Source organism: Rhea americana, unplaced genomic scaffold (assembly GCF_003343005.1).
Source record: "Rhea americana isolate MKP2758 unplaced genomic scaffold, rheAme1 scaffold_168, whole genome shotgun sequence".
Lineage (NCBI taxonomy): Eukaryota > Metazoa > Chordata > Aves > Rheiformes > Rheidae > Rhea > Rhea americana.
Genome location: NW_028185794.1, coordinates 1,212,411 through 1,224,247, shown reverse-complemented (window position 1 = coordinate 1,224,247; position 11,837 = coordinate 1,212,411). Strand labels below are relative to the sequence as shown.

Below are 11,837 nucleotides of genomic sequence, written 5' to 3'. Positions count from 1 at the left end.
TTTTTTTTTTTTCAATTCACCTGGGACAGATGGCTGAGCCTGCACCCTGATGACTCTGGCACTTGATTCTCACAGTAAAGGGCAGTGTTTCTTCAATATATGCAAGGAAGCGCTTGCTGGGCTCATGTTTAAAAGGGGGGAAAAAATCTAGCCTTGTGTGGCCTAGCGAGTGCCAGTTATCTGGCATTTCTTTCAGAGTTACCGGGTCGATTTGCTGTTTCTCTTTTTACTTCAGTTTATCTTCTTCAGGTCGCGTTTCAGCTCCCTGGTGCTTCGTTCTGCTTCCTTTTCTTCCTCGTGACCGTGGTGCGAGGTGCTGGCGGGGTTGCAATGGCTCTGCTGGCTGTGGTGGTGCCGCGAGTCGTGGCTCTTCCTCTTTGCAGCTGCGGTCTGTGTGTCCAGCGTGGTGTTCTGTGCTGGAGAAAGACGTTCCCATTGCCTCCCACTTGCTTCCAGCAAGCGGACACCTGTGCTTGCTGTGGGGTTGTTTTTTTCCAGGAACACCCTTTTTTTTATTTTACTTTTTCTAAGGTGAAATATTAAGCATCCCAAGGTCCCAAGGCCTTTCTGGCAAAGCGTGGTAATGGATTGGACTCTTGGATTTATACTGGATAGTGTAAGGTGAGGAAAAGTAAAAGCTTGGAGAGCCCGGGCTTGATTTGGGAAAGGTCATAACGGTTTATTGCCTCTCAACTTCTCCATGGAGAAGCTTGTGGTGTGTAGAGGGTGAAATGTAGTAAATTCTCTCGCTGCTTTCGCCGAGGCAACCCTGGAACTAGCACGTGCTGATGCTAAATGGCTGCRTGGGTCTGCAGGCAGCCTGAAATGCTGTTCCTGAGAAATATGAAATGCTCCATTCATCAGAAAGAGCTAATAATTCTGCTTCCTAATGTTTTAAACGTCAGTGTGAACTCTGTTGCTGCTGATCAAAGCAGAGAAGGATGATGGCACTGGAAGCTGCTCTGCTTCATCTTGAGTGCATCATGCTTTGATAAAGGTAAACTTGAAACACTGAGAAGAACCATTTGGCTTATTTTATTTCTTAAATCCAAGCCTTGTAAGTAACAATAAAAATAAATTTTGATTTGATAGCTGCAAAGACTCTTCTTGTTTCTTCTTGCTGCTAGGAACTAAACTTAAAATGGCTAATATAATTATTTATGTTTTCCTGCTTCTGTCAGAGGGAAATATGACCATCAAATCACTTGGAGCWATTTCTTGTGATCACCAGATTAAGGTCCGTGTGCCTACTGAGCACTTTCCATACACCCTGCTTTATGTGGAACTTGAACTATGTATGCTTAATTTTAGTGGTTTTTTTTTTTTCTCCTTGCCTTCCTTTTTATCCTTGTGAATGACTAGTAATAACAGGCAATGGAAATCTTGTATGGAAGGAAATAGTTTCTATTAATAGAGAAAATAAAGAAATTGTTTTTTGGGTTTTTTTGCCCTTTTATAAAGCTGATGTGTTAATTCAACAAACAGGCATGCTGTTTGAATTGCTGGGACCTAAGGGGACTTCAGCATCTTTTCCCAACTTATCCAAAGYGTGCTAAGGCAGAGCTGGTCTGATCAGCTAGATTGTCGGTGGCTTGAGTGCCCCATGTTCCCGAACAAGGTCCTCTTAAAACTCCCCAAGTATTACTGGCGTAATTCCTTCTTTCCTTCTGGGAAGCAGCCTTATCTCATGGCTGTTGGTTCTGACCAGCGGCAGAACATGGAAGCATTGCAGTTGCTGTTTGTGCCCTGAAAACCCATTTTTGAGAGTCCTTTCTTCTGCTGAGTGGATGGCCAGCACCCACTCTCCCAAGTGGGCTAATCCCAGTGGCAGCTGTTGTTGCTGTTGCACTGGGAGAGGCAGTTGCAAGTTGTTAGGATCTGAAAGATCAGATTTGTAGTCTATGTCCAAAGTCTGAGTTACTTTTGGACTTCTGGCATGAAATCAAAGACTAATTGAAGTTAGAAGAGAATTGAAGTTCGAATTTCCCTTGCTGCTTCTCCCTTGTCTCCTGTCCTTTAGCTGAGCTCCTTTGAGGAGGGTTTGAGAGCGTGTGCCCCAGGACCCCACATGGAGCTCAAGCCAATACCTGTCATCCCTGATGTCTTATTGCCACTAGTGACCATTGCTTTACCATGTTTGTCTTCCAATTAGTGATAATAACCAACTATCAACTTGGCACTGGTAGCGCTGTTTGCACCGTGATCCTCAGCCATCGAGATTAATAGGGGATTGATTGCTGCCATGCTTGTATACCTTGTCTTCTAGGCTTGATACTGCTGGCACCTGCCTTCTCCTTAGTTAAAAAAACTGTGAGGATGTGACTGGGTTTTAGCACAGGCTTTCTTAGTAACTTTGTTCTGCTCTACCTTCTGGTAGCTCCCCGTCCACATCAGGACTGTCTGGAGCTCTTGCAAGCTGGGTTTATGCTGCTGGTACTTGCCATGCTCTCTGTATTGGGTGGCTTATGCTCGCTGGTGTCTCCCTGTACAGGTTTAATAAGGGCTGCTATGATGAGACTGGTGTAATGGGCTGTGCTCTGCAGCGCTTGACATTGCTGGGCACAATTTGCTTCCTCTCAAGGTTTCTGAAAGGATGGCTGATGCCTYACAGAAAGTTCAGGAATGCCTTCACCCTGGAGACAGTCTTTCTCATCCTGGTTCAGCCCTGGGAGAGCAGAGCTGCAGCTGTTATTCTGTCCTGGAGACTGCTGCTTAAATCCCTCCACGTTAAATCAAAAACTCCATTTGGGTGGCAGTGATAAAGAAAGATGTTGGGAAATGCTTATTCCAAGAAGATCCGTAGGGGGAAAAAAAAAGAGGATATTTCCCATGTGTCAAGGCCTGACACAAGGTGCTGCTCCTGGTGAGCTGCCATCTCACCAGACGTAGGGAACGGCCTTGCTGCTGTGCTCAGCATGCCAGCTCACACCTCTGCGACGTTACCTTGGCTACCAGCTTGTCTGTAACTGAACAGAAAACTTAAGACTGAGGAATGTTTTTCCCTTCTGCCTTCTCTCCACAGAAGTTTTGCTGTTTCTTCATGGAAACACTTGTGGTTCGTGGCTTCTGCAAGGCTCAGAGTGTGTTTCCTGCATTTCATCCCAGTAGTGGCTGTGCCAGGGTCTTTCTGAAGGTTGCTTGGTGTCTKACTTGCAACCGGGCTCACTTCTTGGTTTTCAGTGACTGTATTGAGCTGAGAATGGCGTGTCTGAGGGCTGTGGTGGTCTGGTGTGTACCTTGGCTGTAATCAGCAGGATCCCTGCTAACTTGTGCTCTTGCTGGTTGGAGACCACCATGGGCTGACGTGCGCTGCTCAGGAATGGCTCAATGCCTCCCTTTGGCATTGGGGGAGCTTCTCCCATGGACTCTGGTGACTTGGGGCTGCACAGCACTGTTGAAAGTGCTCCTTCTGATAGAGAAGAGTGTCCAGAGCTCCTGCTTGAGGTCCAAATGTGTCTGGGTTTATTCTTATAGCTGCTGCACATGGGACCTATTCTGTTGAGCACTGAAGTTGGTCAGGAACCTCTCTGTGCTTCACAGTCATTGGGTGACTCTGTGGTTAGCTTCATGAGGCCTTACAGTGATACCTAACTCAGCTGCAGTATGGTTGGATTCATTCTCCACTTTTTTTTTCCTAGAAGATTTAYTTGCTTTTCTTGAGAAGTGTGAGTGAGATAGGAGAGCTCTTGGGTTTATGCTTTTTCTGCGCAAGGCAGGGAGAGTTTAGAAATWTGAAGGTCTTCATTGCCCCTATAGAAGACTTGGGTAGTTGTGGCTATTGCTTAGAGCAGGGCCTGGTGTCAAGGATGCCTTGGGAGATGCTGCTAAACCAGGCTGGGATCTCTCTCCTTTTGTGGTGTRCTCCTTTAAGCTGCCGCTGGGGAGCATGTCCTTGGGGCTTCCTCATTAGCAGACCTCTGCACTGAAGGTTGGGATGCGCTCATGTGGTCACGGTTTTCAGTGTCAGAAGAAACCCCTACTGAATACCCCAGGACCTGCCCTGGGTTAGAGAAGGGGTGCCAGTGTCTGTTGTGTTTTAAAGGCTATGGCTAGTCCATGTAGTTCTGCATCTCCATCACTAGCAGGGCTGGAAGGAAGGCAGTGGGCTCGGGAAGCTGGGAAGGAGCCAAGGGGGGGGGTTAACAGCCATGGTCTGTGTGTGTTGCAGAGGATGAGCAACCCTGGGGGAATCCCTGTGCCCAGCTCCTGGTCTCTGTGACCACTCCAGACTGCGATGGGTTTCCCAGCCTGGACTCCAAGGAGAACTGTAAGTATCGGGGTTTGGCGCAGGAGTGCAGATACCTCTGTGCCCATTGGTTGGGAGTGGTGCCATACAGCACTTTGYACTTCCCATGAATTGGGAGTATCTTCTCTGTATTGGTGAGAAACTAGAGCCAGGAGGGGGTGACTTACCTGAGGATGCTGATAAGACAATGGGAGAGGCAAAATAAATAAATCGCTCCGCAGCTTTCTGAGATCCMAGGGCACAGTCCTCTATCGGAACTGCTGCCTGGTCCAGCTGCGGCCCTGTCACTGTGTGTGATGGAGTGTGGGACCTAATGCCTAGGCTGGCCTGTCTCGTGCTGCGTTTCAGATAAGCTCTCTGTCTCGGATGACTCCTTGCTGCTGTCTGCAGATACTGTCTGGGGAGCTCTCAGAGGTGAGGCATGTTTAGCATTTGGGCATTCCCATTCTCCCTGTCCCTAAGCCTATGGGGAGGCTTTCTGTGTCTCTTTTCTATAGAAAGAGAACTACTAACTAACTTTGTTAATTGTGCTCTGTTCCTTTGGGGGAATCCGCTGAGAAAGTAACTGTGTGATTTTTTTTTTTCTTTTTTCCCCTGCAGGCCTGGAGACATTCAGCCAGCTTGTTGGGCGAGATGAGGATGGCACGGTAAGTGGGAGGCTCGTGTGCAGGCAGGCTAACGTGAGCTCTCACAGTGGTAAGAGCCTTGACATTGCCTCATGGGGGCAAGCTGTGCTTTGGGGCAGTGAGCCAGCTCTCCCTAATGCTCCTGCCTGTAAGGGTATAGGCTAAAGATTGTTGGGGGGCTTGGGGACTGGTGGGGTTCCAGCAGGGCAGCACACACTGTCATGTCCAGGGCCGTGTGGTGATTCGTGAAGACAGAGTCCAGCCAGATCGCTGCCTTCTTAGCAGGTAAAGTGCTGTGGCTCTTTCTGGGTGACTTCAACAGTGGGGTTGCGTGCTGGGCAGTGAGGATACCACTCCTTGTCCTGCTGGCTCTGGGGATGAAGATGACCCTGGTTCTCCCCTGTTAATGGCTGTGTTGCCTGGAGCCCTGCTCACTTCTTCCTCGTGCTCTCTGTGTGCAGTACTATGTCAACAAGACAGAGATTGTCGACTTCCCCCGCTTCCGTCACCGAGGCCTGTTGCTGGACACGTCTCGTCACTACCTGCCTCTGAAAGCCATCCTGCAAACGCTGGTAGGGTGCCTGTGCTGAGAGCAGGTGTCCTGCCCTGCTGATGGCCAGTCTAGCACTGTTTAGGAGACAGCGGGGTAGCTGGGCATCCCTTTCTCAGGTATAGATGGGAACTCCCTGGGTGGCTGGGAGGCCTTTTGTTTGCATTGGTCCTTTCCAAAGATCACAGGAGCCATCTAGTGAGAGGCAGCCATACAGCTGGGCATGGAGCAGCCATCCACAGCTCATCAAGGAGGGGCTTGTCAAACCTAGGTATTTTGAAGAAAACCAGCCTGCGTGCCTCTAGATGAAGCTATGAGGGCTGGGTGGGCTGGGATGGCAGCATGACCTCAATTCTTGTACACCAATCTGCATCATGGAGAAGCGCTTCCATGCTGCAGGCCCTTCCTAGTGCAGTGCTCTGTGCCCGTGGCTCTGTTTGTGCCCAACATAGCTCACAGCTGCCTCAGGTGGGTGATTTTTCATTTCCTTTGGTATATGGGAGAAGGAAGAAAGTTCTGAGGTATCTTAGATCCCTGCAACCAAGCATGCTTTCTGAAGCCAAACCGTTTCCAAGGCAAGGGAAACGCTAGCTTCTTTCCAGTCACATTAGACATAAGTTGGTGGTGATTCTGTGCTCATCTCAAGCAGAATGAAATATCTAGATCTCAGTACTGGCTTACTTATTTGGAGGAGTAGGAGTTTTGTTGGCAGGAGCACTGCTGACCTTCAGCAGCTCTTTGCAGTGCTCATGTGTTTGACAGAGAGGTGTCTGAATGACTCCTGGAGCCTCAGAAGCATCTGGGAACATTCTTTATGTGTTTACYTTGTCCCTTGGCAGTGCGAGGACCTAGAGTCCCTCAGGCCCTTTCTGCAGCAGGCTGGCTGACCTTTCAGACAGGGCAGGGCGTGTTCACCTTGTTCCTGTTGCTTCCTAGGATGTCATGGCTTACAACAAGTTCAATGTGTTTCATTGGCACATTGTGGATGACCCATCTTTCCCATACGAGAGCGTAACCTTCCCAGAGCTCAGCAAAAAGGTAACCCATCCTGTTCACTGGCGCAGCTCCCCGCTGAGCGTGGGGAGTGCTGATCACTCTTACGCCAAGGGAGTGAGGCACTGTGACTTCTTGTGTTTCCCCAGGGAGCCTTCCATGCTGTCACCCACGTGTACACAGCCAGTGAYGTGAAGACAGTGATTGAGTACGCCCGGCTCCGTGGCATCAGAGTAATCGCAGAGTTTGACACTCCTGGGCACACCCTATCATGGGGTCCAGGTGAGGAGCAGAACAAGCCTGGGACCCCCCTGCCCAGGGGTGCAGGTGCTAGGAGAGCTGCAGTGCTGTCTGAGCGAAGAAGGGTCTCTGCAGCCTGGATCCCAGTAGCGGGCTGTGGACAGCCCTGTCCCACAGGCGGGCTCAGGGAAGGAGCAGGCCATCAGCTCGGGGAAGTAGAGTCCACCAGTCCAATTTCTGGAGCAACATCCRAAGGGAAAATGTTTCCATCTCTTCTTGAGTTCCAAGCTGGGTGCTTTTTTGGAACATTTGGTCTGCCAAAACTCAACCTCATGAGGTATAGCAAGTATCCTGGGTTTAACTGAAGGTGCAGCTGGCCAAGCTTCCTCACTCTGCTCAGCATGGGTCCCCAGTCCTGATGCATTGCTCCCTGCTTTAAGAACTGGGAGTACGTCTGTGTGTGTCTCGCAGGAAGAGGAAGTGGGAGAAGCTCCAGGAAATGCTGCTTTGTCTTCCTCTTTCCTTCCCTTCCCTGCAAATGGCCCACACTGGAGTACGCTCTGTGCATGTTATCTCAGCCAGAACTGTGGCTGCCCCCCCTTCCCTGTCAACAGTGGATGCACTGAATCCGGAGTGGGTGCTGGGGACTGCACTGGCATTATCTTTTCTCAGCAGCTCTGTGTGCAAATTCCTCTGGGAACCTCCGTAAAGTAATAGGGCTGTGATTGGGTTAGCTGGCATGCAGCGTGCAAAGATTTGGCGTGGGAGAGGAACAACAAGACCACGTCTGCTTTTTGTCCTCAGAGCAATCGTTGTGGGAAAGAAGGGACATCTAGTATAAGAGGCTTCAGCTGCTGTCACTGAAGAACGTGTGTCTGGGGCAGCAGCAGATGCACATGTGTGGGGGGAGTGCAGGACAAGCACAGAATACAGATCTCTCCTGATCAGATCAGGCTTTCTGAGCCAGAGGTCATGTTTCTGCTGCTGTGGTTATGCCTTGTGCACTGTGCACGGGCTTTCTGTCGCTGGGCCATGCTGGGGAGGGTCTGGATGGCTATGCAGGGAGAGATGGGTGTGTTTACCCCTTTCTTCACTGTACTGGATTTGTTGTGACCCAGGTGCTCCAGGCCTCCTGACTCCCTGCTATTTGGGCAAGAATCTTTCTGGAACCTATGGGCCCATCAACCCCATCCTTAACAGCACCTATGAGTTTGTGACCAGTTTCTTTAAAGAGGTCAGCACTGTGTTCCCAGACTTCTTTCTTCACCTCGGTGGTGACGAGGTGGACTTCACGTGCTGGTGAGTGATGCCCAATCTGAAGTCAGTCTGGACAAGGCCTGGGGAAGGTGCAGACCACAAGATCCGGTTTAGCTGGGGAAGTATCTGGGTCTGGGTTCTGGAACAGGATCAGTGCTCTGTTGCCTAGGCACCAGGCATGTGCTTAGGAACGGATGAMAAGTGCCTGAAAGAGCAGCCACCCAAAAAGACTGGGAGAAGCAAGGCAAGAATGGAGGGTTATTTACGTGTAAGAGGGAGCCAGAAGGCTAGAAACTTAGCGTGGGACCCCTGCATCCCACCTCATCAATCTTTAGCCGTGCTCATCTACAGATCTTTGATATCTTGTTTCATGAGGCAGAGAGACAGCATGGAAAGCCTTGGCTGTGCCTGGTCCTACCAGACCTCTCTGTATCCCAGAGCTCTTATTCCCTTCTCTCTCGTACACAGGAAGTCGAATCCACAAATCCGTGCCTTCATGCAGGAGATGGGGTTTGGTGACGATTTCACAAAACTAGAGTCATTCTACATCCAGCGGTAAGGATGGCTGTGTCTGGGGCCTGTAGCTGCAGTATGTGACCAATGCAAATGTCTTATGCTGTCATGGGGACCCTGTATCTCCTTTGCAAGAACGCAGACACGGGCATGGCTCCCTGACCCCAAAGGGAGTAGCCTTGGCCACGTTTTGTTGGAAGACCTGACCATAAGGCCTGGGCCTGAAGGGAGTCCYGTGAGGGGCCAGACTTTCTCCCTTACCCTTCTTCAGAATTACTTCTGTGTCTTGCTGTGGGTGTTGGCAAAAATCCGTGCTTCTGCTTTGGCTCTGTGCAATGGCTGAAAGCGGGGGCTGTAGTTGAGAATATCCAAAATGCCGTACTGTTCCCCCTCCAGGCTTTTGGACATCATCTCTTCCTTTGGCAAGGGTTACGTGGTGTGGCAGGAGGTGTTTGACAATGGAGTGAAGGTGAGAGCTGCCTGCTTTTCCTGAAGGAGTTCTCTGCGATTGGGCAAGTAGTGCCAGCGTCCCAGCCAGACTCTCTGGTGTGCTCTAGGGGTGTTCTGCTGGTGTGAGGGACTCTGATAGGGGACAGGTTGCTCTTGACATGGGGCTGGTGAGAACCCTCTGCCCTCATGATGTCTTTCTCCAACTGCTGTCACCAGGCTCTTTCCTCCAGGTTCTCATGTATGTAGCTGGAAGAGGCAGATTTTAACCCTGCCTGGGGTGTGCTCTGCAAATGGGCTTTTTCCCTCCTAAGAGCAGCAGCGGTTACTCGCTGGATCTGCTCTCAGTCTCTCAGCAGGTTCATGTTGGTGTCACTTGCGCCAAGTGYTATCCCTCTGTTAAAGCCTCCCTGTCTGGCTAGGAAGACACCTGAGGAGCTGCTGGGTTTTGCCAGCTCAGTTTTCTCCATTTGAGTTCTGCCATTCAGGTGGCTTCTGGGAGCTGCAGTTTTGTGAAGGAGGTCTTGGGCCGGGGCTGGAACGCATCAGAGATGCAGGATTTGTGCTATTCCCGTGACCAGAGTAAGCTTGCACTGGTCCATGGCTTTTGTCCTTGCTGGAGGGTACGAAAGTGTTCTTGTGTCTTCCTGATGGCAAAGGAGATTCCACCACTTCCTGCAGACCATGCATAGCTCTAGCTCCCACCATTGCCATAACCAGTTCTGGGCTGTTTCTGGGGCAGGACCCTGGAGAGAGCAGTGGGAGGTGGGTGTCTGGGGGAGGCATTACCCAGAGGAGGTGGGGATGGTTTGGGGACACTCTACTTGTGAGGGGAGGTGGTGCTCTCAGATGCCACGCTGATTCTGTGCAYGAGGTTCACGTGTGTTTGTGCTGTGGGGCCAGGTGAAGCCAGACACAATCGTCCATGTGTGGAAGGAGAACTCCATGCTGTACATGCAGGAGATGGCGCAAGTCACGAAGGCTGGCTACAGGGCTCTGCTCTCTGCCCCCTGGTACCTCAACCGCATCTCCTACGGGCAGGACTGGATGAAGGCCTACAAAGTGGAGCCCTTGCAGTTCAAAGGTGCGTTCCTTGTGTCAGGTTCCCTTATGGCRGCTGACTTGTCTCTCGGAGGTAGTGTCAGGGCTGGCTCTCTTGCTAATCCGTTTTCACTGCTGATGTGAAGGTGCTTAAGTGACCCTGTCACTGCTATAGACTCTGTAGCTGAGCTAGCTCATAGCTGTTACAAGTGCCTCTGTGGGCAGGGTAGTAAATCACGTGCTCCCTTACGATACCTGGTCCTCAGAGTGGTGTCTCGTTTGGCAGGCAGTGCTGAGCAGAAGGATCGGGTGATCGGCGGAGAGGCCTGCATGTGGGGTGAATATGTGGATGTCACTAACCTGACCCCCAGGCTCTGGTAAGAGAAATCCTGAGAAGGTTATCTTGAGTCATGTGGGCAGCRCTCAGACCTATTTCCTTACCACTGAGTTATGTGCACCAAATTCTGGTGATCTGGTCTCCTAATGGTGCTTGACTCTGTCCCCTGACAACATGTCTATGGTAGTAGGAGCTTCATTGAGGCTTAAACTAGAGTTTGTGGCTGTCTGTAAGACTGAAACAGACCCCTGTAGAACCTGCTGCTGCAACCAGTATATGTTTAATCCTGGTCTCTGTCCTGTCRTCTGGACACATCCTGATCTGCATGTATCTGGGAATGGATCTTTCCATACAAAGAAGCCATGTGCTTTATGTTGGAGGATTTGAGTCAGGCACCTGCATTTCTCCAGGCCTCCATGCATTTTCACTGGAAGGGGTCTCCTTTTCCTCCCCACTGTTGTTTAAGGGTGAACTGTCCTCTAAATGTGGACTGCAYACTCTCCGGCTCTGTGAATTTTGAGCAGGTTGCTCTCAGAGCTGGGCCTRTGTTCAGGCTGACTGTGTTCACGGTCCTGCTCACAGTAAGTGCGGCCGTCTSGGTGTGGTGATGCCGTTACCATCAGGGAGAGCTGCCTGGGCCTTGTGGATAACTGAGTAGCTCTAGCTACTAGCAGCTCTAGGTTTTAGAGCAAAGCCTTTGGGAGCTCAGAGGTCTCTGCAAGCAGCTTTCTAACCCCCCCACCCCAACTGATCTCTTTCCCTCGTTCCTTCAAGGCCGAGAGCTGGAGCTGTAGCTGAGCGACTTTGGAGTAATGCAACAGTGAGGAACCTGCAAGACGCGTACGTGCGGCTGGCCAGATTCCGCTGTGAGCTCCTCAGGTAAGAATCCCTCTTGCAGGGAGCTTGAAGAGGTGCCAGCTCGAGGGGGCAGTGCAAAGGACATCTCTGACGTTCAGCTGTAGTTGGGACCCTGGGAATGGCAGCGAGGATAATGGTGTGGGATGTGAGGGTGAGGCGGGCTTTCCTAGTGTGGAATGACCCCTGTTCTTATTGAAACTCCCAGGCATTTCTCATGCCTGGAGCAGAGCTTGCTTTGTGCAGTGCTGGAAGAGAGCCCCTGGTGTGAGTGTGGGCTGGTGGCCCTGCTGAGCAAAGGGTTCGTAGATGGGGAAGGGGCRCCCATCCGAGCCGCTGCCTCTCCTGCAGCACTGGGGTTCTGCTCTGTGACTCTTCCTGTTCCTTCAAGCAGCAGCCAGACCCCACCCTGCCTCTGCAGGGGAGCTGGCCTTACGCCTTGCTTCCACAAGTGAGCAAAAAACCACAGTCTGTGAGTACAGGATGAGAAGCACTCCCTTCTTGAGCATGTCACATCTGAAATTGGGCGCTGATGGCAAAGTTGTGCTCCTCTGACTACTCAAAGTCTATCTATGGGCTTTGTTTGTGCCCTTTCGTAATGGCTCTGTCTTTACTGTGTTCCAGACGTGGTGTCCAGGCTCAGCCGCTCTTCGTAGGGTACTGTGATCATGAATTCAGTGGATTTTGAATGGAGATTCCTGCTGCCCTCACCCTCTGTGCGCACAGGAGGAA

At 50.9% G+C, this 11,837-nt stretch overlaps 1 protein-coding gene across 1 annotated transcript in view; it reads left to right on the top strand.

Annotated features, from left to right (window-relative positions):
- The window catches only part of HEXA (hexosaminidase subunit alpha), a 13,030-nt gene extending 1,199 nt beyond the window's left edge, over nucleotides 1-11,831 (top strand). The window contains exons 2-14 of the mRNA XM_085300760.1: nucleotides 4,169-4,267; nucleotides 4,595-4,660; nucleotides 4,847-4,893; nucleotides 5,334-5,444; nucleotides 6,359-6,460; nucleotides 6,565-6,697; nucleotides 7,774-7,954; nucleotides 8,381-8,467; nucleotides 8,822-8,894; nucleotides 9,776-9,956; nucleotides 10,200-10,290; nucleotides 11,025-11,129; nucleotides 11,730-11,831. Coding sequence (XP_085156886.1) covers nucleotides 4,169-4,267; nucleotides 4,595-4,660; nucleotides 4,847-4,893; nucleotides 5,334-5,444; nucleotides 6,359-6,460; nucleotides 6,565-6,697; nucleotides 7,774-7,954; nucleotides 8,381-8,467; nucleotides 8,822-8,894; nucleotides 9,776-9,956; nucleotides 10,200-10,290; nucleotides 11,025-11,129; nucleotides 11,730-11,793 — 1,340 coding nt within the window. The 3' untranslated portion in view covers nucleotides 11,794-11,831. The remainder of the gene's footprint in view (nucleotides 1-4,168; nucleotides 4,268-4,594; nucleotides 4,661-4,846; nucleotides 4,894-5,333; nucleotides 5,445-6,358; nucleotides 6,461-6,564; nucleotides 6,698-7,773; nucleotides 7,955-8,380; nucleotides 8,468-8,821; nucleotides 8,895-9,775; nucleotides 9,957-10,199; nucleotides 10,291-11,024; nucleotides 11,130-11,729) is intronic.
- Nucleotides 11,832-11,837: the final 6 nt, after the last annotated feature.